This window comes from Staurois parvus, unplaced genomic scaffold (assembly GCF_062004578.1).
Source record: "Staurois parvus isolate SC_StPar_1 unplaced genomic scaffold, SC_StPar_1.0 ptg000145l, whole genome shotgun sequence".
Lineage (NCBI taxonomy): Eukaryota > Metazoa > Chordata > Amphibia > Anura > Ranidae > Staurois > Staurois parvus.
Window position 1 is genome coordinate 642,135 of NW_028317941.1, and position 27,635 is coordinate 669,769.

At 40.0% G+C, this 27,635-nt stretch overlaps 2 protein-coding genes across 2 annotated transcripts in view; one reads left to right on the forward strand and one right to left on the reverse strand.

Moving 5' to 3' along the window:
• Positions 1-2,105: 2,105 nt before the first annotated feature.
• On the reverse strand, positions 2,106-7,737 carry FAM167B (family with sequence similarity 167 member B). The gene is made up of 2 exons (XM_089673822.1): positions 7,243-7,737; positions 2,106-2,595 (listed from the first exon to the last, which is right to left on the reverse strand). Exons 1-2 carry the CDS (start codon positions 7,525-7,527, stop codon positions 2,332-2,334), a joined length of 549 nt encoding a protein of 182 aa, XP_089529948.1. The 5' UTR covers positions 7,528-7,737; the 3' UTR covers positions 2,106-2,331.
• An 11,950-nt stretch (positions 7,738-19,687) lies between these two features.
• LOC149464880 (myotubularin-related protein 9-like) overlaps positions 19,688-27,635 on the forward strand; it is a 28,580-nt gene continuing 20,632 nt past the window's right edge. Inside the window, exons 1-5 of the mRNA XM_089673823.1 lie at positions 19,688-19,809; positions 19,899-20,140; positions 23,293-23,452; positions 26,823-26,948; positions 27,036-27,209. Of these exons, the coding sequence (XP_089529949.1) occupies positions 19,944-20,140; positions 23,293-23,452; positions 26,823-26,948; positions 27,036-27,209 (657 nt within the window). The 5' untranslated portion in view covers positions 19,688-19,809; positions 19,899-19,943. The remainder of the gene's footprint in view (positions 19,810-19,898; positions 20,141-23,292; positions 23,453-26,822; positions 26,949-27,035; positions 27,210-27,635) is intronic.

A 27,635-nucleotide genomic window follows, 5' to 3' on the forward strand; every position in this document is an offset into this window, starting at 1 on the left:
GATTTAAATTTACTAGATTAACAAATTTAAAAACATAGAACATGTGTCAGTGACTATCATTACTATATATAATTACCAGTTGAATCATGCAGAGAAATGGGAATTTTTTTCTTGCCAATATACATCTAAAAAGTAGTACCCCTTACCCAAGAATCACATTCAGTTTACTGCAGTTTTATTGACCAGGACAGTCATACAAATAGATGTTAGTCAGGCAATTCTCTGAACCACATCCAATCCACATGACGTGAAATAACATTGCTTCCTATGGTGTCAGTTCACATTTGTCCAGTGCACTGCCAATCCTTAAAAAAGAGTCCTGTCCAGTTTCTGAGCAGTGCCTTCAGGTTCAGGTGTGGATTACAGGCTATTGATTTCTATAGGAACCATTTCTAAACCGCACAGGTTATCAGTTCTGACCAGGAAAAAATCCTGACCTGAACCTGATCTAAACCTGCCCTGAACCTGATGTAAACCTGACCTGAACTACTGATCAACTATTGTGTCAATTAGCTGTAAAACCTGAGCTTCAACATGTGTGAATCCACAAATAAATTTTGCTGGTCAGTTGCCCAAAAAAGAAAAAACAGACAACTTCCTACTAATAATAGTCTCTTAATATTGGTTTAACACTTTGATGACAGGAAGAAGAGGTCAGGCATGACTAAAGCAACACTGGTCTAGAATAGTGGGTTACCGCAGCTTGTTCTACTGTTCCCCTAGTTTACCCTAAGGGAGATAAATACAAAGGTAAAAATCCTTTTACCTTAATACCGTTTTGTTGCCTGTGTTATTTGTATTTTAATATTTACTCCTTTTCATCGTTTTGTCTCTTCCATCCTTACACCTTTATGTGTTTCTCTCATTCTCACTGCTACCTAACTTCCTGCCCAAGTGGAGTTTTTAACACTTCATGGTGCAACCACAAACACAAGCTGCTGCTTTTGTATGTGAAGTCATATCCTCAGTACAGAGTTTACAGCCGAACTCCAGGTAAACCAATGAATACCAAGTTGAAATATATATTGTTCAGACAGTCAGTTGGCAGAAAGTACAGCCAGGTCATGGGCTTTCCTGCAAACTATAGTGCACAAAGCAAGGTGGACTGGTCCAGAACACACTGCAGACCTTATGGGTGAAAATCTAATTCTAAGGCACTGCAGACACCTTGGTTTGGGAGAAGAGCAATATCTAAAGCATTTTTTACCTTTTTCAGGCAGTTAGGTCAATGGGGTTGATGAGTTTGTAGGAGGTGGGTTAGATGGGGGTCTGCCATTTTCATCAATGCCCTAGGACAAGGCTGAAGTTGCCATTGGGGAATATTCAACTTTAAGGTGGGTCTCTACTCTTTGAGTTGACCATACACCATGTACACTTGCACCATAACCATCCTTCAGTTAACTCTTGGGTCCTCGTGACAAGGTACTCTGTCTCTGTAGTTTGCATTTAGGAGATACATACTGAGCCCTGTCTACATCAACCTGTCCTGTGTTTTCCACTACTTTTTCCAATAGCAGAACGGGATCACCTAGCGCAGACTCCTTACATGCACTTGAGTTAACTCTTCAGCTTCTGTGTGACGTGTACTGGATGACCACCTTGACTTCACCACACACTCCCATTGCTATGGGAGACAACACAGGTGGAAGGAGTGCCGACAACATCTCCCTCACTATGTGTATAGTGAAATTAAATCAGCCTTTTTAACTGGAAAGGACATAATCAGTAACAAATATTTTTTTAATGTTTGCCATTAAAATAGAAAAAGGAAGTCTTTGTGACAGTAGTTGAGCTGTGGTGCATAATCAAATGATATTCTAATTGTACAATTTACATTTACCAATCAAAATTGTAACATAATTCGCAAGTATAACAGAAACATATGAGCTGTATTATGCTTTGGATTTAGAGGGCTTGGCTCCTCCCACTAATAACTACTAATTCAGTTCACCGTTCATAATACGCAGAACTGGAGGTAATGGTGCCAACTCTTAGCGCAAATCCTGGTCTGTTGGTCATTTTAAGTCCTTAATATTACCTTATTTTTATACTAAAGTTATTTCTAAAATGCTAGCTACATCACGTGTCCAAAAACAGTGCAAATCTAACGCTTTAGAGGCCTTTAATCTTAAACTCAAAATTAATTTCTTTAGTCTAAAGAGGACCCATGGCCCACATCAAAAACAACATTCGAGGTCTAATGATAAGCTCTGAACAGATATTCAATGTGTATCTTCAAAAGCATGTCTTCTGCAGGCTAATTCCTACTGGCTTTCAGTTGGTGAGGATGTTGCTATACTGCTGCTTGCTAAAGATCTGACTTCTAGAGTCTTAGCACAGGGAGAATCTTCGAGAGTTAATGTTCATCTTAGTGACTCCAATGTGCTTGAGGGGAGTAGAAAGGGAAAAAGCAGCCCGTGGAGGGATGTTGCAGAGCAAGTCAGAGTCCTCATCACAGCCCTCTAGGTCAAATGTGGCATTATCCAACATCTCCTTATGTCTCTCACAGGTTTGTTCTATTTTCAGTTGTGAGATTCGAGACCTGAGCAGCATAAGTTGGCGGGCTAATTGGTGGTCCAAAGCCTGCATCTCTCGCTGTTGAAACAAGAAAACATAAAGAAAGAGCATGATATTATATGCCTTTACTATAACATTGCTTGTAACATTACTGACAAAAGTGAATGGTAGCAGCCTTATACTAGTCATACAAAGCTCTAAGTCTCTTGTTCAGCCTCATTCTCTCATTCACACCAAGACAGCTTAGCTGGGGAAATCTCCACTGCTGGTTATTGTAGTCAGGCTGCTGTGGCACTTGCGTCTGATAGTATTCTGCGTCTGTTTGACTGATAATTTTCCACCCCATTCAGTTGATTTTTTAAATCAAATTTTGTAGAACTATTTTTGTTGCAGGAGCCTGGAAAGCATTGCACCAGTGATCAGTAGATCCCTGGTGCCATGAAGGTCTCCTGCAGACCTGTCAGTATATCTGCTTGCCTGTACGAGATGTACAAGCAAGCAGATATACTAACAGGAAGACTCAATGAACTAACATGGTGCTCCACAGCGCCTTGGGAGTTCATTGAGAACTACAAACTGACAGCTGCTAAGGCTGTCAGGTCTTGTAGTTTCTCATTCACAGAACACTGTGAATCAGTTGGGCAGGCAGAGCCCCACATGGCTGAGTTTTAAAAAAAGATTTTGACAGCTAGCGGGAGGAGATCTCCCACTAGCTGTTAAAGTGGAGGAGCAGTGGGGATAAGGGCCGGTCTACAAATAACATTGAATATGGGTGTAACATGTAACATGTTATGAAAGGTGAACTTAAAGTGGACCTCCACTCCCTCTCCCATCCCTGAATCACATTCTGAAAGGAATCACCCCTTTTTTTGTTGTTTGATTTTTTTGTCACATTTTCTAAAAGGCTGCAAGAGTAGTACAAACAGCGTCGGATAAGCAGAAAAGGCATGCATCATCATGTACTGGCTGCTTGAACCCAGAAGAGGCAGCCAGCTTATGATGAAGTAGATGGACCAAAAAGATGGTGGCATGAGAAGCTACATGACAGGAGAGAGGGAGAAAAAAAAGGCAGAAGGGAGTAAATCTGCTCTTTAGTGACTACTTGCTTGTACATCTGCCAGACACATACAGTACTAGATACTTTCACTTTTTTCTTTTTTTTTTTGAAGAAAAGTTGGCACATATTTTAAACAGCTGCCAGGGATATAGCTAGGGTCCTTTAAAATTTGAGGCACCCCCTGACCCCGGGATTGAAAGCATAACAATGGAAACCAGGTGAAGTTGGGTTTTTTTTCTTGTCCACTTGATCTTCCCTCTCTTCATTCTTCTTCCCTTTCTTATTGCATTATTCAAATTATTGGAAAAGAATACACTGCAACCAGTGACGAACAAAAGTTTTCCAGTGTGCCCATTCCACAAAAGTCGATCTAATGTTTGACTTCTATCGCATAGGGAGGGCCATGTACAGATGGAATTTCAACCTGTCTCTGCTGAACCTGCAAAATTTTGATCCTTCTTTACCTAGTTTTAGCTAAAAAGGGCACTCAGAAGCAATTGTTGATTTTTATTTTTTCATTTGCCTGAAGTTTAGCTTTAAAGTAAACCTGATTTTGTTTAAATCGTCTCAGCAATATCTGTGCTGTCACCTCCAAGTACCTAGGTCTAGGAATTACAGGGCTCTACAGAGGTTTCTGAATGCAAAAGACAAACAAAAAGAGGGCGCACCAGCCTAGTATATTATCATAAAATATATTTATTGAAAGAATAAAAAAGTAGGTATCATACTCACAATGGACATATAAAACATAGGCACATCACAATGAACAGTGGTGTTCAATCCATATAGCATCTGAGTCCACAACGATGGAACCCTGGATGACCAACTGGCCGAAACATTTCAAGGACTTAGCTTCTTCCCCAGGGCTGTTCATTGTGATGTGCCTGTGTTTTATATGTCCATTGTGAGTATGATACCTACTTTTTTATTCTTTCAACACATATGCGTGGGGCTGTTGTCAGCAGGTTAACCGCATGTCGACTGTGACAGTACTTTTTCTGCAGACGGGTAGCAGGTACAGGCAAAGCAATGTACATGCACGTCGCTCTGCCAGCACTAACACAGGGGGGCGCTGCACGCCTTCCCCCTCCCCATGACCGCAACAGCTCTGGCTAAAGCGACATAACCTTACGTCACTTTGTATTTCAGGGTGTGCGTGTGTATTCGTGTGCCTCACGCTGTCTCCTATGCCATTCCAGGGAAAGAAGAGAGAACACCACAATGAATAAAAGCACAGCATTTTACACACACACATTATATGTATTTAGGGGTTCATGGTCATTTTCTATCAAAAAACTGTTTTTTATGTAAAGAAAAAGTGTCATAAAAGGCTTGGTCTTCAAGTGGTTAGAAGAGTGGGTGATGTGTGGCATAAGCTTCTAATGTTGGCCCTGAAATGCACCCCCCCCAACCCAAATGACCCCTTTTTGGAAATAGACACTCCAAGGTATTTGCTAAGGGGCATGGTGAATATTTTGCAGATTTAATTTATTGCCACAAGTTTTTGGAAAATCAAGAAAGAAAATAAAAATTTATTTTTTCTTTTCTTTTTTTCTTTTTCAAAACCCTGTGGCAAAAAAATTGTGGCAAAAAATGAAAATCTTCCATAGACTCACCATGCCCCTTATCAAATTCCTTGGGGTTTATCCTTTCCAAAAAGGGGAAGTTGGGGGGGGGGGGGTGTTTGTTCTATACTGGGCCTACAAAACTGATAGATAGTGAGGAAGTGACCTGAGGAAATATGCCTTTTGAAAGTTTGAAGGTGGTCACTGGATTTTGGGGACCTGTATGTTGCTAGGCTGCCAAAAAGTCTATAACATGTGATATTCCCAACACAAGTAGCAGATTGTGTTTTGGGGTGTTATTCCACATATACCCATGGCATGTGTGAGCAATATATAATTTAAGTGACAATTTTGTGGTAAAAAAAATTTGTGTTGTCATTTTCCAAAATTTTTTTGAAAAACATAAAATCTTCCATGGACTCAACATGCCTATCCGCAAATTCCATGGGGTGTCTACTTCACAAAAAGGGGTTATTTTGGGGGGTTTTGTACTGTCCAGGCATTTTAGCATCTCAAGAAATGTTATAGGCAGTCAGAAAGTAAAAGCTACGTAAATTCCAATATATATACAAAAAAAACACATATAATGTAGTCTGTCACTAGTATTCACAAAGCAAAATCTTTGTTTTTCTCAGTTCTCCTGTAACTTTTGATCATCCTGTTATTTTTTAACTTCCTTTACCAAACCAAGCTCTGCAGCAAAACTGGAAGTTAGTTTAGAGACAAACCATTTATCAATGAAAGGGGTGCTTACAATGGTCATCTGGTTAGCTAAAACGTATGTCCAAAAAGGAAAAAAACTGGTTCAGTAATGGCTTCTCTGATTGTCTGATGATTGACTTCTGTTGAACAGGGAGGACCACACACAAATTGAAATTTAACTTTTTCAGCAGAGACCAATCCATTTATGCCCAGCTTCAGACTAGTGTGTTACTGGCCAAATTACCAAGTGAAAATAAAGTGATAATAAAGAAAAAAGCTTAGAAAGGAAAGGTAATGCAGCCATCACATGTATAGATTGCTAAGTTGCTATATATAATTTTTTTGGGGGGATTTAATATAACTTTAGGATAAAAATATAAACTTTACTAGATGACTGCAGAGGGATGGAGCACATGTAAGGGTCTGTAAGGCAAACTGAGTACATTCATTTGACAAGTGATTCAATGTAAAAAAGCAAATCAAACATAAAACAGGACTATCTTTTAGTATCTATTAACAAATAATACCCAAAAGTAAAATAGAAAATGTCATAGCTAAAATTCTATTTAGAATTCTAAAAAAAAAATAATCAGTGAAAGATATGATTGCTAGTTAAAGCTCTACTGCACTTTTCACATTAATGTTTTCCTTATATATGTAAAATATTATAATATGGTAATGGGCAGTACAGTGGCTAAATGGTTAGCACTTCCACCTGGCAGTACTAGGGTCGTTGGTTCGAATCCCAGCCACGGCACCTCCTGCCTGGAATTTGCACGTTCTCCCTGTCTGCGTGGGTTTCCTCTGGGTACTCCAGTTTCCTCCCACACTCCAAAGACATGCTGGTAGGTTAATTGGATCCTGTCTAAAACTGGCCCTCGTATATGAATGTGAGTTAGGGACCTTAGATTGTATACCCCTTGAGGGTTAGGGACTGATGTGAATATACAATATATATATGTAAAGCGCTGCGTAATTGACAGCGCTATATAAGTACCTGAAATAAATAATAATATCATAAAATAATAATGTGCCATTTCAATAAAAAAATAAAATGTTATACTTTGTACTTAATATATTAAAAAGTCAAGTAAAAGTACGGGATTACAGTATAACACAACAGCAGTATGTTTTTGGGGTAGAATATGTAGACTGCAATTGCTGACCTTGGAATGCTAGTTACTTGGCTACCATGCTGACTAGTTTTAGCACTTTCTGAAGCACATACCTGGATCAGTGACTCGGAAAGTTTTGATGCCAGAGACAGCCAAGCATCTAGTATTTTTAGAAGGTGGTCAACAATAGCAGTCTCTGTGTTTTGTTCAGTACAAATGTTCTTTAAATTATTTTTTCCTTGGGCTAACACTGTATAGAATCGTAGTTCTCCCAATCTTCACTCACCAGTTCTTTCCTAAGCCATTCCAAAGCTTCTTCCATAGAGCCGAATCCACACACGCTGTTTTTAGGGGTGTCCCTCTTTTTTTTTGTAGGGGGGCTTTCCTGGGTAACGGTCTTCATTCTTGCCCATGGGTGTGCCTGTACTCTTTGCGCCCACTCTTGATAGGATGGTCGACGGGTCTGCAGCTTCAGTCGGGCTGCCAAAGCCTTTACAGACTCTAAATCAGGAGCAATATCATCTTCCTCATCTTCACACAGCTCATTGAATCTCACTGTGGTGAAAGACATTGCTGAATAAAATGAGAAGTTAGAAAGGCACTAAAAGGTGGGGTTAGTTGTCAGAATCAGAAGAGATGCTTTGTTAATGCCAAGTCATGTGAAGAATTAAGCATGAGAACAGCTAAAGGACTGACGTATTAACAAAGACTTTTCTGAGTGCACAGGCTGGCTTCAGTGTGATGTCTCCTAAAGCCACTTTGCTCTAGAAGTCTGGCCTCTTACTTTTATAAGTTGCACTGTTTTATTATTATAACTGCATGATCCTCCCACATTTGCAGGAAACTGCACCCTGTAGATACGTTTATCCAAGGTTCAGGAGAACAATACCAGAATCTCCTGAGTGGCAGCATGCAGAGGAAAGGTTATTAACTCTCATCAACTACGATCTATTTAAAGATGACCCTGTTCTCCTTTATACACTAATAGAGAGGAAAGGGAAGGGATGGGGTAGGATGATGTGAGCAGAACATTCCAAGGTTATCAGGATTTGGAATACTGTACGTTTTATGGATGGATAACTAAAACATAAAACAGTTTACCATTGCATATGAAGAATACTGGAATAAAAACACATGTTTTGGGACAGAGCAGACCAAATAAGCTGGGGTTACTGCTGCCATGTGTTGGCCCCCCAGATATGCATACAAGAATGTTTATGTCTTTTGAATAAATATTGGGCCTGGAAACCCATACCCCAACATTTCTAAAACTGGAAATATACATCTTGCCTACATTCAACGTGCAGTAAACTCAATTTATGGATCAGCAATACCCATAGAAGTCCTTGTGGCTTTCCTGGGGCTTGGGGGACTGGCTGAGCTCTGAAAAGGGTTTGTAAAAAACTTCACCCCTTGCTATGTTCATTGTCCCCCACTCAATCTTCTTCCCATTTTAAAAGATACCATTTGATGACTTTGAAAAATATGCACTACTTTATCTTCATCAGTCCACAAACACTAGCAGTTAATTTGTGGCAGATGAATGGGTCACAGGGGGAGCAATGGTTAAAGTGGTTATTATTATTATTATAATGTTACATGTTACAGTGTTGCGCGAACTATTGGCGCTTTATAAATACTGAATAATAATAATAATTATACTGGATTTATATAGCACCAACAGTTTGCTCAGCGCTTTACAATATAATGGGAGACAATACAGCAACAATACAGTTCAATACAAGATGGTTAGGAGGGCCCTGCTCCTCGGAGCTTACAATCTAAGAGGGGATTATAAAGGCAGAATATCTTATAGACACATAGAGGTGGGTAGGGATCAAGCACACAGGTGCGTGACAATAGGAAGCGGCTTCCTATGATGACACACTAAAAAGTTTAGCAGTCTGCAGTGTCAGCAGGGGGCTCAAAAAGAAGAGGATCGGGGCTGCTGTGTGCAAAACCATTGCACAGAACAGGTATGTATGACATTTCTTATTGTAAAAAGAAGAAAAAATAAGTCTTTACAATCACTTTAAGTAAGTATATAGTGCTAGGAAAGTTGGATTAAAGATAACCTGTTTCTTTACCCTCCATGGGCAAAGCACATGTTCTTTTAAAATATTCTATTTATTTTTCTCCAAAACATGAAATGTAGAATTTGACTGGTGGCCTTGAGAAAAAATATAATCACCTTTTGTCACACTTACCCCTAACACAGGTGGTCTGGCACTATAGCTGGCTTCTGTGTTCTTCACCTATAGCTGCTGCCTTTCCCATAAGACAAGCAGGACCACCAGTACTCGGCTGCCCCCAGGGCTTATACACAATGCTCTTGTGCCCAGCTACCATGCCACTGAGTACAGAAAACAGATACTTGCGGCTGGAAGACAGGCAGACTGGTTCAATGACAGTCCAGGTACAAGGCAGGCAAGGTTCAGGGTAGTCAGGGTTTGATCTGTAGTCAAAAGGCAGGCAGAGTTCAGACAATAGTCGATATCATACACAGGGAAATTCAATCAGTGAAGCAGACAAACGGGGAGCTTGGAGCACATGTTACAAATGCAATATCACAAGCATAAGAGTGCAGGCTTGGCTGGCTTAAATCATGTTTGGTTTCCACCTAGAGACTGTCCACCTCAATCACCTTGCAGGTAGACAGATAGGGAGAGTGCATCATAGACAAAACCAGGATGCTGGAATGAGACCAGAAACTGTGATGGATCAGTAGCGCTAGATGCTCCTGACACTTTTGTGATGGCTGATTCCAAACTACTTTTTGTAAAAAGTACATAGGAAATATACAGCTGGAAACTACGTTTTAGTTCAAGTGCACAAAAATTTGAGATGTGTTTACTATGAATTTGCGAATGGGTTTAACATGCATTTCATTGGTCACATTGAGGAATATATCTGCAACCTGTCTATGTCCAGGGGTGCACATCCATACCTGTGTGCATGTAAACCAGTGTTTCTCAACCTTTTTCCAGTCTGGGCGTCCTTGAAAAGTATTTTCAGTCACGGGGCACCCCTGTCCAGGGCTTGGTTCACGTTACTGTGTGTCGCGGAATCACGCTCATTCCTGGCACGCAGACAAATTCTCTGCTCTTTAGGGGTACCCCCATACATTGGCAAATGTGGGGTGTTTTTGGTGTTATACAATTTTAAAAGGTCAGAGACAACTTTCCCTGCATTTCTGTGGGTAAGGCAGCCCATTGAAATGAATGGGCTGCCCTACACACAGCCACACAGATGTGAACCAAGGGCCTGTTCACCTGTGAGGTTGGAGGGCGGTAAAACCACACAATTGAGGAGGGTGGTAAAACCACACAATTAAGCTGCTTTTACCACCCCTTTTACCAACCCCAACTGCTCCCCCTTTAGCTGCAGAAACAGCAGCTGGGGGAATACACATGCTGTTGCCGCAGCTGGAAGTATACCTATAGGTCAATGGGATTGAACTACAACCACCCCGCAACTGTGTGCACATTGCACACAGTTGTGGTGTGGTGGAAACTGCAGGTAATGCGCACAAAAGAATCCGTGCTGCACCCACACTGTGGCCAAACTGCAGCTGGCCAACATGTAAGCAAAATACAAAATAAAAAGAAGTACAGTATAAAATTTTAGAAAGTAATGAAAACCACAAATAGTGTAATACTGTAGAAGGTGAAGCAGAATTTATTGATTTCCCTCCTGATTCTTGAAGTTGTGCTCACAGCACACTCATGTTCAGCACAAGCTGGGTCTCTTGTTACTGCTTCCCTGCTGAACATGAGTGCGGTGTGAGCACAACTTCAAGAATCAGGAGAGAAATCAATAAATTCTGCTTCACCTTCTACAATATTACACTATTTGGAGCTTCTGCTTATATTTTATGAGAGTTACTGGCCATACTTACGGTACTACGGGAAAGAGGTCTGCCATTACATATACCAGTCTGAATGAGGGATGTCATCCAGGAGAAAGTGACGCAGTTATGGAGGAGCTTTATACATGAAGGATCCATTGCTAGAGATCCTAAAAGCGTTGTGACCCTATGCGGGGAGGTGAGCGCACATTTTTTCCATTAGTGGATGCCCTCTTGTCACCCTCTGCACACATCACTCAAGTTCACAAGATTTCATATTTTATGTGTATTGCACCCATTTTGGACATTTTTGTGTTATATCAGGGTGTGTTAAATATACAGTGGGGCAAAAAAGTATTTAGTCAGCCACCAATTGTGCAAGTTCTCCCACTTAAAAAGATGAGAGAGGCCTGTAATTGGCATCATAGGTAGACCTCAACTATGAGAGACAAAATGAGAAAAAAAATCCAGACAATCACATTGGCTGATTTGGAAAGAATTTATCTGCAAATTATGGTGGAAAATAAGTATTTGGTCACCTACAAACAAGCAAGATTTCTGGCTCCCACAGACCTGTACCTTCTTCTTTAAGAGGCTCCTCTGTCCTGCACTCATTACTTGTATCAATGGCACCTGTTTGAACTTGTTATCAGTATAAAAGACACCTGTCCACAAACTCAAACAGTCACACTCCAAACTCCACTATGGTGAAGACCAAAGAGCTGTCGAAGGACACCAGAAACAAAATTGTAGACCTGCACCAGGCTGGGAAGACTGAATCTGCAATAGGCAAGCAGCTTGGTGTGAACAAATCAACTGTGGGAGCAATAATTAGAAAATGGAAGACATACAAGACCACTGATAATCTCCCTCGATCTGGGGCTCCACGCAAGATCTCACCCCATGGGGTCAAAATAATTACAAGAACGGTGAGCAAAAATCCCAGGACCACACGGGGGGACCTACTGAATGACCTGCAGAGAGCTGGGACCAACGTAACAAAGGCTACCATCAGTAACACACTACGCCGCCAGGGACTCAGATTCTGCAGTGCCAGACGTGTCCCCCTGCTTAAGCACATGTACATGTCCGGGCCCGTCTGAAGTTTGCTAGAGAGCATTTGGATGATCCAGAAGAGGATTGGGAGAATGTCATATGGTCAGATGAAACCAAAATAGAACTGTTTGGTAGAAACACAACTCGTCGTGTTTGGAGGAGAGAGAATGCTGAGTTGCATCCAAAGAACACCATACCTACTGTGAAGCATGGGGGTAGCAACATCATTCTTTGGGGCTGTTTCTCCGCAATGGGACCAGGACGACTGATCCATGTACAGGACAGAATGAATGGAGCCATGTATCGTGAGATTTTGACTGCAAACATCAGCAAGGGCACTGAAGATGAAACGTGGCTGGGTCTTCCAACATGACAATGATTCCAAACATACCGCCCGGGCAACGATGGAGTGGCTTCGTAAGAAGCATTTCAAGGTCCTGGAGTGGCCTAGCCAGTCTCCAGATCTCAACCCCATAGAAAACCTTTGGAGGGAGTTGAAAGTCCGTGTTGCCCAGCGACAGCCCCAAAACATCACTGCTCTAGAGGAGATCTGCATGGAGGAATGGGCCAACATACCATCAACAGTGTGTGCCAACCTTGTGAAGACTTACAGGAAACATTTGACCTCTGTCATTGCCAACAAAGGATATATAACAAAGTATTGAGATGAACTTTTGATATTGACCAAATACTTATTTTCCACCTTAATTTGCAAATAAATTCTTTCCAAATCAGCCAATGTGATTGTCTGGATTTTTTTTCTCATTTAGTTGAGGTCTACCTATGATGCCAATTACAGGCCTCTCTCATCTTTTTAAGTGGGAGAACTTGCACAATTGGTGGCTGACTAAATACTTTTTTGCCCCACTGTATATGTTTTTGCACGGCATAAGATATATTTGTTGCACTTTATGCATGTTGATATATTGGTTTGATAATTGTGCTTTTCATGATCATATTGTGTATTTGCACGGAATGTGTTGTGTTTTTTCACATATTGGTTTAGTTGGCTGGTTCATTCATTATTTTATATATGTGATATATGTTTATGTACTATGACACTTTATGTTGGGTACACTATCCAGTGTGATTTATAGCACCTATAGTAGCCTTAGTAAGGCTATTGAACAACTCACGATCAGGTGAAAATTGGACAATCAGTTCAGATTGGTGGGAGTGTCGTTGGTGTTTGGTGCTGTTTATCCACATACACTGTGTTCTGGCATTGACTTTATCTATCAGTTTATACATGTTCATTGGTTCACTCATATGTATTTGGTATTTATCACATGCACCATAATGTCACTTGATTTATGCATTTATTTTGTTTGTCACATTGTGGATATTTATATGCGTTTATGTATTATAACATTTTTTTTTTGCACGTTTAGGGCATAGTTCCTAGTTAGTAGCACCACATCATTTCACTTTCTTTTTTCATTATTTGATCTATCATCAGGTATATGATTGGATGTTGGCAGCTGTATTAGATCTTCTTAGTATAGGCTTACAGTAGTAGCGCAGGAGGTTCACATATTTTATTTGTTATCTTTCTATGAGTTACTGTACTTAGAACTATTTAATGAAGAAGCCCATATTTCTTGCATATAGTGCATTATAGGAAACTCGAAGTGTTTTCATTTTTTGGAGTTAAGTATTCATTTGTGCAGATATGCACTTTAAAATACTTGAACTTTTGACAAGTATTTACACAGTATTAAGAAATTCAAAGTCTGCACCACTTGTTCTTTACAAACTCAGCTCACATGATGGATTTGCAAGCAAAAGAATCATTAATGTTATATGCTAGGAGACAGCACACTGAAATCACATTTACAACCATGAATCAAAGCTTGTGGTTGGTCCCTGTCTTTGGGCTCCACATGATCGCCACATATATTTTTATTTCAGGTACTTATATAGCACTTTACATATATATTGTACATTCACATCAGTCCCTAACCCTCAAGGGGTGTACAATCTAAGGTTAATAACTCACATTCATACATACACATGCTAGGACCAATTTAGACAGGATCCAATTAACCTACCAGCATGTCTTTAGAGTGTGGAAGGAAACCCACACAGGCACAGAGAGAACATGCAAACTCCAGGCAGGTGGTGCCGTGGTTGGGATTCGATCCAACAACCCTAGTACTGCCAGGCGGAAGTGCTAACCACTTAGCCACTGTGCTGCCTATCCTACGTGTGAAAAGTTCAGATTATTAGTTCTTCTGATTATTGAGGATATACAGTATCATACATTTGTCTAGGTACGTGTGTTAATTACAAGGCTGCCCATAGCTACCAAGTCAAATAAGTACATGGATTTGTTTTATTGGTTTGATTTGACTTAAAGGTCATCACATTCAAATACTAAGGCCCTGTAAATAAACCAAACCTGGAAGCAGCCAAGCACTACAAGGTGTATTGGGCAGTGGTGTATTTAGGTTCGTGCTGCCCTGGGCAACACAAAAATTGGCCCCCGAACATTGACCAACAACACCACAGCCCCCCCCCCACCCAAAAGAGCCTTCCACTACCACCGGGCAACCCCCCACCCCGGCAAGAGATAAGACACTCACCTTCACAGCTCTGGACATCTCCGGGAACAAGAGTCAGGCTCTGCATACACCATCAAGCAGCCTGAAACCTCTGTCAGATCCCACCTGGTCCCCTTGCTGCGTGTGTCCCTTCTTCCATTCCTTCTTTCAGGGGACAGCTCTGCGCACCTGAAAAATGCTATTGCCCTCCTGAAAAATGCCGCCCTAGACAATTGCCTTGTTTGCCTTGTGGTAAATACACCCCTGGTATTGCGGATGCATTTAGACACAAATCTGACAGCCTCTTGTCTATCAAAGTCTGTGCTTCAGTTTTACTGTGTATTTGCTACCTCAGCACCTGCAATTCTGAGCAGGCAACTGCAACGGATTTGAAAGTTCTGGGACAGAATTTCATAGCCACACAATTAACAAGTGGTTAGGTTCAGGCTTTGCTCTTTTGCGGTGCTTCTGAGAAAATCTGGAAGATCTGAAATGCGTCACTGCTGCTATTAAGAATTGCCCCATTGAGCTTTGAAGTCTGTCAGTGATATCAGAGAAATTATACTAACCAATAAAGTAAAGTTGCCCTAACCCCCTTTTCAAACTTTTACAGTAAAACTATAATCAAAGGGAAAAAACATACTGTGTATGATGCAGTGTGTGAATAGTAATAACAAAGCATTTGATGTTACCTTCCTGTGACATAGTTTAACTCAGTTTTGAGCCTACTAGTAGATCTGATAAGTTTAAACTTCCTTTGGCAAGGTTTGTTCTGCAGTGAAATTATTGCACCTTATAGTTGACTTGTAGTTTTAGAATAATTTACAGTTACACTGCAGTTTTCTGTAATCCCTGTATTGCTGACAGCATTATCTTCCTTTTACTCCTTAAAATCTAGTACAATGACTTTCAACCCTCTGCACCCAGCATTGGTAGTTCCCTGTTTGGGCTTTTCAGTTTTAAAAAGATGGTTAAAACAGGCCACCCTACATACTCTAAGCCCTAAACTTAGATTGACTCTAATATATATCTTCCCCTCACCAAAACTCTAAAATCTAGCCTAACACCTCAGATAAACATTTAGGCACAATCCACTTGCCTACCGGACACTTATGTATACCCCCTTCCTGCCCTGGCCAATTTTCAGCTTTCAGCGCTGTTGCACTTTGAGTGACAATTGCACGGTCATGCAACACTGCACCCATATGAAATTATCATTTGTTTCACACAAAGAGAGATTTCTTTTGCCGGTATGTACTTGCTGCTGGGTGTTTTATTTTTTGCGCTATAAACAAATAAAGAGCAAAATGTTTGAAAAAAACATTTTGTTTCTTTGTTTCTATTATAAAATTTTGCAAACAGGTAATTCTTCTCCTTCACTGATGTGCGTTGATGAGGCTGCACTGATAGGCAGCACTGATGGGAATTGATTGGCAGCACTGACGGGCACTGATAGGCAGCATTGATGAGCTGGCACTGATATGCAACAATGATGGGTACTGATAGGCAGCACTGATAGGTGGCACTGATGAGCTGGCACTGATATGCAACAATAATGGGCACTGATAGGTGGCACTGATGGGCACTGATAGTCGGCACTGATGGGTGGCACTGACTGGCGGTACGGCTGGGCACTGACTGACAGCACTGCTGGGCACTGATGGGCAGCACTGATGGGTGGCACTGCTGGACACAGGTGGGTGGCACTGATGGGCACAGGTGGGTAGCATTGCTGGACACAGATGGGTGGCACTGGTGGGTGGCACTGCTGGGCACTGATCATCAAGGCACTGATCATCAGTGCCCTGATGATCGGTGCCGATAACTCCTCTGACAATTGCCGGTTATTGGCAGTACTTTCCTCATGCTGTCACAGCGTGAGGAAAGTGCAGCCGATAACCAGAAACTGCATTTACCAGTGATCTGCTGTGTCATTGGACACAGCTGATCACATGGTAAAAGGCTTCTGTGATTGGCCTTTTACCACATCACGTGATCAGCTGTGTCCTTAGGACACAGCGATCATGGAAATAACCGGGGGGCGTGCCCCCGGGGGTGTACGGGAGGGCACGTTCTGGGAGGACATCATATGACACCCTCCGAGAACTGGCCAGCCGCAGTGAAGCCGTCATTTGGCTATCTGCGGTCAGCAAATGGTTTAAACTAAGCTTGAAACTTGACCATTTAAGCTTAACTATATCCTAACCTTAAAATGTAGTCTAATATTTACCCCCTAAATCCTAATCTCAACCTTAACCCTATTATTAATTTTAGATTAAAGCTTAACACTACCTTAACCATGGCATATCCATACTTAATTTACAAAAGGTATTGTGTCATCCTGCAACCAGATTGTTTTTGAAAACTCTCTATTTTGAGCTTAACTTTTGCTGCAGAAAACAATCAAATTGTCCAAAGGCCTGTGGTACTCCATTGAGGCTCCTCTGCTTACTATAGGAAGGTCTATCCGGTCTGTAAAACCTCAATAAAAGAAAAATAATTCATAAATTCTTGCAGCTCCTATAAGTGGTGCTTACTTTAAAAAAAAAATGAACAGTGGTCTGTGAGGGATGTTCTGTTGTTCAATCAGTCATTTCTGTCTGATCTGTTAGAGTTGATTTGGAAAAGTAGTGAGCTGCCTTTTGAAGTTACACTTCATCTTCTGAGTTCTCTCTGGAATGAAACTCGCTTTTCCTGCACTATTGACAAGCCCTAATCATCAATGAATGAATGGAGCTATCATTCATACATGGGAAGGGTAGGTGCGGGTTTGCATCTTCTTATAATGTGACATCAACACAAATCTAAAAAAAAACTTCAAAGATAGATTTCTTTAAAGCTACTTAAAGATGTACACTGTATAAGGCTATGCCAATTTGTTGTATGTTCCAGCAGGCCAATTTTCTGTAGCATTGTTTGTTAACTGTGTTTTAAACATGGTATGCTTTTTGAAGGAATATGTCTCTTTGTCATGTTCCACCATCATGGTGGCTCATTTTTACTAATAAAGTGCTAATTGTATAACATTTTTGGATTTTTTTTTTCATTATAGGGTTTGGTACCTTTAAAACCCCATTAGCTTTTATTGGTTAGGGTTCTTTTATTGCAGTGTCTCAGACAAGGAGTGTGGTACCATTAAATCCTTTTAGCAAGGATCAGGAGACCCTTTAGGTTTCCATCTCCCACCTTACCTATATTTATTATTCAAATAAAACACTATTTTAGCAGACTGAGACAAGATTATATCATCCATTAGTTTTTAATTGCTGTTTGTGTCCTCTTGTACCTGTGACCCCTGTTCCCCTAATTTCTTCTTCAGGTATGATAGGGATAAAAAGAGAAAGAAAGTGTTAAAAAAGATTTATAAACAGAAATAACAACCTAACAGAAGTACTACACATTTTCCAGTCTTGAAGAAAATGTAAATCCTTCTAGGACACAGAGATATACCTGTACAATGGCTTCAGTAGAACCCAGAATCCATGTATCTCATACTTTGGAACAATCATCCAATTAATTAATACAAACACTCCCTCTCTGTACACCTAGTGTGGAGAGATCCTACATCCCTATGAAATGGAAACAAACATCACCTCCAAGATCTATCCCAATGGTTCAACAAGGTACATGAAATCATGCATAAAGAAGATCTCATTGCTACTCTTTATAATAGGAAAGACGCCTTTAGAGCTAAGTGGGTATCTTGGATACAATTATACAATGTGCATGTTCCCCACAAAACAAAAACATCTTGACAGGGGACTAAAGATTTCCTTCTGGACAAGGAACCCTATCCCTGGAGCTATCTTCCAGGACTGACCCTGTTAGACCCAGCAATATACCTTAGACATAAGAGACTGCTTGAGTTGAGCCAACTTATTTCCATACTGTGACAATACAACTGATTCACCACTCAATTTACCCCAGCAACTCCACTTCTCTTTCTTTTTTTTCCTCTCCTCTCCACTCCCCCTTCCACATTTCCACCCTCCATCTAAGTCTCTCTGCTTTTCATCACCCTTCCATTGATAAACCACTTACTCTATTTCTATCAGGACTACATAAGGGTCCTGTGCTCCGGTAACTTCCAATAGATCCTATGATGGATCTCACCAAACTGTACTATGGCTCTGCTACAACACAGCTACCTATGCTAGAATCTCAGATCAAGTTATACTGTACCTAGACAAATCCAGTCAAACACATAGACCATACTTGTTCTGACAATGATTCCTCTGTACCATTCTCTGTATGTAAAATGGCTATTATATCAACTTGAAACATTGGGGTTGATTTATTAAAACTGGAGAGTGCAAAATCTGATGAAGCTCTGCTGGTAAACCAATCGGTTTCCAGGTTTTTTTTTTTTGGAAAAGCTTTAAGGATAAGTTCACCTTTTGCCCAAATAAATGTACATTTTTTTGCAGGTAAAAAAATGTGCATTTATTATTTTTGCTGCAGGAGCCTGTAAACAATTGCACCTGTGATCAGCAGATCACTGGTGCCAGCAGGTCTGCTGCAGACCTGTCAGTATATCTGCTTGCCTGTAAGGGATGTACAAAATACAATGAACTACCATGGCATCCCACAGTGCCGTAGCTGACAGCCGCTATGACTTCCAGGACTTGTAGTGTATTCCTTCACAGAACCCTGTGAATGAATGCTACAGCCATATGGGCAGATTCTAAATATGACAGCTAGTACAAGAAACTTCTCCCCATACTTCTGTCACACAGAGGGTAGGGGGCATCGGGCTCTGGCTGCTGCCGAAAAACAGGTGGAACATGTGCCATATTCCCAAAGGTGAACTTATCCTTTAATTGAACAAGCTCAAGTTAGAAGCTGATTGGTTACCATGCAGAGCTGCACCAGATTTTGCACTCTCCAGTTTTAGTAAATCAACCCCATTGTGTGGAATGCTGTGTGAGAAAATAAAGAATTAAAAAAAAAATGACAGAAGTTCTTATCTTTCCACATGCTATACAAAGTATTAAAAAAAGTTTTAACTGGAGTTGAGTTTTTTCTTTATAAGTGTTTTATTTGTATTATTAAGTAGGCATTTAGCATCACTGGCTAGCAGGATTACCAATGTACTTTCATAAGCACCAGTAGCTAACGTGAAATCTCTTCTCAATATTACTCTGTCCATCTAGTAAAAACATGATTGTGCAAGGGTTAATTTGGACGCTGTTTCCTTTACCATCTATGTCACAAGAACCACAGCTTCCTTCTTGCTACAAGTGACTTTCCTCCCCCCTCTTATATGCAAGATTTTACATGACAAGTCTTTGCTTTGCTTCAAATAAAATGTCCCTTTTTCTGCTAAAGGATATTCAGATGATTTACTTCACGTTAAACTATTCCTGAGCCATCCTTTGATTTACTGAAGAGACTCGCAATTGAAAAGGTTAGTATAAGCAAGAATTCTTTCTCTGATTTTTCTGTTCCTGGATCCTCACCTTTATACCTAAACTGTCTTTATCTCAATGTGTACAGGTATTGAGCTACAATTTGCAGGGGTATTTTTTCCATCACCACTAAATGGAGCTTTCACATCTTATTCAGAGTTCACAAGTGGACAATGTACGCATGTACTGCCCTTCAAAACCCCCTGTCACTGGGACTTTGTGTGTGAGCAGCCATCACCTGCTACTCTCTGCCCATCCTCTGGAGGGCGCAAGACTGGACAAATGTGAACTCTGGCTTCTGCACTGTGCTGTGGATTCTGTAGAGAAAAGGTACCTACAGTACATAAGAGACTGTACATTACATAAGTAATAAGGGAAATAAGCAATATACGTTTGTGCATTTTGTTTCACAATGTGTCAGTGTGTTTATATATATATATATATATATATATATATTTATTTTTACTGTACTGGAACCATTATGTTCAACATAATGTGTAAAGTTCATTCTCTGTAGTGGTTCCAATCACCACTGTAAAATGAGTGAATTTTGTAAAGGAAAATTTTTTTTAGTGTAAATATAAAATTTGCTGTAGAGCTGATTTGGGTTTATGAGGAAGGTATTGTTTATTTTTTATAGTGGTATTTATGATCAAATTACTTTCATGAACAACAGCTGTATACGGTAGGATTTCTTTCACTTCAGAGAGATTTCCTCTCACTTTCTGCTGTGTTTACGGAATAAAAAGTCATGGAAGATCTCTCCAATGGTACACAGATTGGTAAGAAAATAGCCTGACTGGGGTTTTACTTGTTCCCTACTCTATCCAAGATGAGAAAAGTTTGTACTTTAGATATACTTTAGTATTGGTTTAAATAAAGGTGTCTTAGTATTCTAGAACATAAGGCTTTGAGAGAACTACTCTAGAGTCGTACAATCCAAACTTTGTCATTGCTCTTTTAATCTATTTATTAAAACAATGGGGTTAAATTTAGCTGTGTACACTGGCCTGTTGTATATGTCACCCCTGTGTAACATGGGCCTCCCAATATTTTCTGTTATAATGTATTGCCCTTGCAAGTTTTAAGCCTCGTACACATGATGAGAAAATAGGACGAAAAATACAGTTTTTCGGAGTGATTGTCTCATAATCTGATCGTTAGTACACAGCTTTGAGAGCCGATCACGACAGTTCATACAAAATTATCTAAAGGGACAAGCACGAAAATTTTTCTCATAAGATCACAGAACAAACTATTTTCATTCAATCAGTACAGAATTCGTCCATAAAAAATCGATTGATCACATGCTCAGAAATGAAAGAATACATTATATCATGATGGGAGTTGTATTCTGTCCTACGACAATTTTCGCCCAATATTCTCAAGTTACCAGGCTTAAGTTGTAGCATGTGTGCATTATATTATTTAGGTTATGCTAAATTTTTAAGCACTGCTACCTCCCCCCCCCCCAAAAAAAAAAAATTCTAGTTGTTTGGCTGTACAGGGCGTCCACTCATGTGACTATACAAACTGGATTAAGTATGCAGAGACTAAAACTCCAAAAAAGCCAGAATTCTTTATTTCTGTATTGCCTTGGGCCAGTCCCTTAGACTTTTCAAGCGAATGCATCAGCATGTAAGCCAGGCAACTGGCATTTTTTATCACCTATATGTTTTTTTCATGCCGGGGTTCCTATTAAAGCAGATGCATAGCCTAACTTTTTTTCATATTGGATAGAGTAGCAAAGGAGTTCAAACCCCTCTATTTTTACTGTCTGTACCATTGGGGAAATATCCCATCACTTTCTGTTCCATAAATGCAACCGGAAATTAGGGGAAATCTCCCAAAATGAGAGAAATTACCCTCTTAGATTGCTGTCCCTGGTATGATGTCCCTATTGGAAGATTGACCCTCATCCCTTGTTCTTGGAACAACTCTAAAATGTTAGATTGTCTTCCCTTTCTTTGTGACAATAGTCATCAGTACAAATTGAGGAATTAAACTCCCCAGGGAACATCAAATTTAAAAAAAAACTTGACAGGTCCAACCTTTTTTCACTCTATCTAAAACAAAAAAAGACTTGGCAGGTGGGAAGAAATGCTGTAAAGAATGCTTTCAAACATACAGTATATACTTTAATTGTTTTTTTTTTTTTTAATGAAAAATGAATTAACAGAATAAACACAAAAATCTAAATCAAATAAATATTTGGTTTAACTACCCTTTAGCATCAAACTAGTGTAAATTCTCACACTTGCACAGAGTCAGGAATTTTGTAGGATTAGAGTCAGATGTATGATTAAACCAGTTATACAAAGCAGTCGCTAATGATCATCAATTTCATATATAGGTTAGAAAACATAAAGCTTAGAAAACATAAAGTGTTTGGGGGTTCTAAGTAATTTTCTATAAAAAAAAAAAGTTTTTGACATGTAGGACAGAAGTGTCAGAATACGTTTGGTTTTAAAGTGGTTAGAGACGATCTTCAATCCCCCCCCCCCCAAAAAAAAAAATTAAAAGTCACCAGCTACAATTACTGTAGCTGCTGACCTTTAATAAAAGGATACTTACCTGTCCAGGGATCCTGCACTGTCCCCAGCCAGGCCAGTTCTTTGCTGGGTATTAGGTCCCCAGGGCTGACATGTTTACTAAGGGAAGCCAGCTGTGACTCCTTGCAGCTTCACAGCCGGCTTCCCACAGAAGGCTGTGGGCAAGGGGACGGGGAGTGCGGGCAACTTTAACTTCCACTCGGATCACCTAGGCCAGGGGTGGGCAACTGTGGCCCTCCAGCTGTTGTAGAACTACAAGTCCCCTGAGGCATTGCAAAACTGACAGTTACAAGCATGACTCCCAAAGGCAGAGGCATGATGGGACTTGTAGTTCACCAACAGCTGGAGGGCCACAGTTGCCCACCCCTGACCTAGGCGATTAGAGATGAAGTGGGAATGGGTACCTGTCAGAACCAGGTATCTGCCCCCCCCCCCAAAAAAAAAATATTATTACTATTATACAGGATTTATATAGTGCCAACAGTTTGCTCAGCGCTTTACAATATAACGGGAGACAATACAGTTCAATACAAGAGGGTTAGGAGGGCCCTGCTCCTTGGAGCTTACAATCTAAGAATGTGTCCAAAAGTGGTAGAGGAGGAAGGGGAAAAAGTGGAACTTCTAAAGTCCAGTTTTAAGCATCTGCAGTATCAGATTCCACATGTGGCAAGTTATTAGAGTTCAGTTCCAATGTCTCTAATCTGTGTGCATGTGGTAGCGGCATTGTTCACTCCATAGCAGCAAGCATAGATGTGCAACATGTTCTTGAAGAAGACGTTGTCGAATATACAGTATAGGTGCTATATCGATGCATAAAGTGCATTTATTTAATTCATGTCAGTTGCGTTACATTAGTAAACAAACCTGTGTTCCCCTCTACTGTTTTCTTCAATTCTGTATTTTGGATGCTATTACTATTACATTTTGTAGTGTGCACAACATAGCAGTGTTGAAGAACAAGGAGAATGGCCAAAAAGGGGAAAGCAGCACCAGTTCAGGAATTGTCACACTTAGGTGTAAAGACTTGAGGGTCATCCAGCTGGAGATACCTGGCATGGAGGAGACACTGAATGTTGCCCGCTCTGTGCAGGTCAGTAACATTGTGGCATTTAAAATACAGAACAATAAATACATTATACAACAATGTATCATTATATTAATTACATTATATTGTTTTCATATAACAATTCTAGCAGTGGATACGGTGTACTCATTTAATAAACCATCTCCGAAATATAGTAGTGTTATTTAAATTGTTACTAAACCTAGGATCCTGCATTCACTCTATCTGTTCTCCCACAGTACACACAACATGGAAATGCAATTATTTTAGTAAATATAAACCGCTAAATACCTTTTCTCATCAGCAGTTAGAGCAGTCTTGTGACTTCTATCAGTGTTCAGCAGATCATGGGTTAAAGCTTGTAGGAGGGGTTTTCATTTTGCTCTAAGAGGATGCAGAACCCCTGACCTCCACCTGGACAGTGCTGATTGGCCCTGTGCTGATCACATGCACAAGAAAAAAAAACCTTTCTAGCAATACACACCAAACAGAGCATGTGCAGTGTGTCTCCACACTGATATGTCTTACCAGCAGATAAGAGGGGGACACTGGAAGAAGGGGAGGATCAGAAAAGTCAGGATGAATCATAGTTTTTACACAATGCAGAGGGTTAACCCCTTAGGTTCCACAGTGAGTATATCTAGCATGCATACTGCATATACAGACTGATTTTACTGTTGTCATTTTAGTAACACTTTAAAGAGTAACTCTATGTACATTGCAGGGATTTTAACACACTTGTTGCAGATTCCTTCCTTTTGTTATTCTATAGAAATAGCTGTTTGTTTAGTCTGTGTCCATGTGCAGAGTGAATCTGTATGGGAGCGGTTTTGTAATTATCAATCAGCTGCTGCACCTGCAGGGCTCTAATGAGGAAAATTGCAGTGACTGTATCCCTTTAGACGAGATTGCCGTTTGGGAACATCTCACCAAAAATGACATTTTTGTTGCAGGGGATGCCTGAAATCTGACTTTTACCTTAGTTCAGACTTCTGAGAAAATCAGCTAGCCAAACACACAAGCAGAAAATAATGTTTCTGGGGGGTGTTCTGTACACAGTCTGGGTACAGAACACCTCCAGGTAGCCATATTGCATTGCATTTTCAGAAAATTACAGCATTGCAGATTGAAAAGGAAAGGTAATTTTTAATAACATTCAATTACAATATGGCTTGTCTTGCCATTAAAAATGTTGTTTTTTTTATTTGCTATTTTTTTCCCCACAAAAGTGGTTGCCCTTTAAAGTAGAATAAATAATTTTCTTTCACTTCCTGTCCAATAGCCAAAACAAGAATTGGGAGGATCTTAGTAGTCACCAGAACAAATGTCTCTTTTGGAAATTTTAAATTCTATTCCTGTTCTCAAAATTTTGGGATTTTCTTTTACATTTACTTTGAGTGATAATGGTCACCAGGACAAATAAAGAGAGTGCCTTTAATTTCGCCTTAACAGGAACACTGACAGCAAAAAATCCCTGACAGGTCTATCCAAAGCCAGAAAAATGTTTTGCCTTTACTTTTACTTTAACCACTTCAAGTCCGGACACTTTTACTCCCTTCCTGTCCAGGGCAATTTTCAGCTTTCAGTGCTATCACACTTTGAATGATAATTGTGCGGTCATGCAACACTGTACCCATATGAATTGTTTAGCATTTTTTTGAGACAGATAAAGCTTTATTTTGGTGGTATTTATTCACCACTGGGATTTTTATTTTTTTGCTATGTAAATTAAAAAGTCTAAAAAGTTTGAAAAAAAGTGTTTTTCTTATAAAATTTAGCAAATAATCTTTCTTCATAAATCTTGGCCAAAATGTATTCAGTTATCTTTTCTGTAAAAAAAAAATAACCCAAATTAGTTTATACCCAAAAATTAAGATTTTTTTTACATTTTTATTTTTTCATATTATTATTTATGGTTTTTTTTTTTAACATACTGTCACCCTAGCAGTACAGTGTCCCATAGTGACACTGTACTACTCGTGGGGGGTGATGAAGATTTTTTTTTTTTTTAACACTGATTGCTTTGACACTCATAAAGGCTGTAAAAGCAATCATTTCTCCTTCTCTCTGGCTGCATTCTTGCAGCCATTGAGAAATACTGTGAGAGCTGTGATTGGTCACAGCTTGTCACATGGTACAAGGCTGTTGTGAATAGCTCTGTACCATATGACCTCTGTGATCATTCACAGATTTCACAAGTAGTAAGCAATGATGTCAGGAGTGACATCTTGCTTACTTCTGTTCATGTGATCACTGATTGGCCAATCAGTAATCACACGATCGGGACCTCACACAGAGGTCCTGTATAATGATCGGTGTTTCACTGTATCCTCCGGTGACAGCAGGCACTGGATTGCGATGCTGCATGCTCCCAGGGAGCGTGCACAAGCAGGGAAGTGGGGAGGACATTTATAAACGGCCACCCGCCCCTGCACTGCTCCCTTCTGGCCGTTTATATACATGGGCCGGACGGGAAGTGGTTAAAGAGGACCTAGTGTTAGATATATTTTTAAATATAATTTTAATGCAAATGATTGCAAGTTCTTTGTCTGTTATTGCAATGTAACAGATATTTGTGGTGTAGAAACATTCAGAATTTCAGGATAAGCTTTCTGGGGTGTACCCATGTTCTACGTTCCAAGCAGTACTGCACCAGCTTTTGCACCCTCCAGTTTTAGTAAATCAACCTCAAAGTGTTAGCAGAAAGTTAAGACAATCACTGAGTATTAATGCTGCTTGGACCTTTAAATAAGGAGGATCACCCCGAAAGCTTATCCTGAGAATTTGAACAATAGAGACAGTACTCAGTTGTGTTTGTTCCAAGTGCACTAATACGACTACGATCACCTTCTGCAAATACTAATCATCTGGTTGTTACGTTAACATTTTAAAATGTCCTTGACTGGCTGCTACCATGGGCTTGGTGTCATCTTTTTCAGCAGGTGATTGTCTGTTCAGTAAAAGTGATCCGTGCTGCTCTACATCCGCCCGATCACTTTTACAATAGTGAAATGCCTCTCATTTTAGTGTATTTTAGCAAATTTTCCTGGAAATATGTTTTCAGCTGTGCAAATATTGTTCAAAAAAAAAATTGCAACTGCCGCCATTTTATTTTACAAGATCTATGCTTACAAAAAATATATAACTGTTTGGCAGTTCTAAGATATTTTCTAGCAAAAAATAAATTCATTAGAAATTAGCCCTGGACAAAGTTAAACTTGTCACTGGTTAGCGATTCAAAGTATTGAAGCTAGAGAGCCACAATATCAGCCAGGGAACTTGGCTCTTTGTAAAGAGAAACCAGCAATGGTATCCTTTATGTTCATGACCAGCTTCCTTTACAGGTTATCTCCAGCCAACATTTAATGACTATACCTTCATTTACATTCATCCACAGGCTCTCTCCTCCTTGGAATCTGTTACCCTCACCTACCCATTTTTCTTTAGACCTGCTGGATGCAAGTTGGGTAAAGGATGGCCAATGGACACAATGGAAAAATTTTACGACAAGCTAAAAGCTGAGGTGACAAACTGTAGTCTACATTTTTCCCTGCATGCTGAAGTAGTAAACGTATGCCATTTACAATATGTTTTTTGTATTTCTTCCCAGACAGATTCTTGGAGATTGAGTCATGTGAATGCAGGTTTTAAACTTTGTCCTAGTTACCCAGAAAAGGTTATTGTGCCTGTATCCTGTTCAGATGATTCTCTGAGGAAGGCTGCAGCTTTCAGGCAGGGACACAGGTTTCCCATACTTAGTTACCACCACCGGAGAAATAAAGCGGTACGTTAGGCATTATTCTCAACTATATCTGAACTGCAGAAATTCTTTTTTTTTTCGTATATGTTTTCTCTTTTATTGTGTATTACATGACTGGAATACTTGATGATTTGAAAAATAATAAAATTCCATCAAGCAGATGCTCATCATAATGCTCTGTGTTATGTAGTACTAGATTTAGATCTAGTTTGTATCATGAAATTAAGTATTTCTTCCAACTGTGCTGGTATTTCTTGGTGCTGAGCTTTATGAACTGAAAATATGTGTAACTGCTGCTCTCTTATCTGTCAAAACATTGTTAAGTGTTCTTAACACTAGTGCAACCCCTAACACTGAACCTGCACCTATGTTTGAGTCCTTAACGGTTAACTCCAACATTTACCGGGCACTTTTATCCCCTTCCTGCAGGCCAATTTTCAGCTTTCAGCG

Coding starts and splice junctions, on each gene's coding strand:
- FAM167B (XM_089673822.1), bottom strand. CDS start 7,527: ATGTCTTTCACCACAGTGAGATTCAATGAGCTGTGTGAAGATGAGGAA. Junction 2,596..7,242: donor AATGGCTTAGGAAAGAACTG/GTGAGTGAAGAT, acceptor TTGTTTCAACAG/CGAGAGATGCAGGCTTTGGA.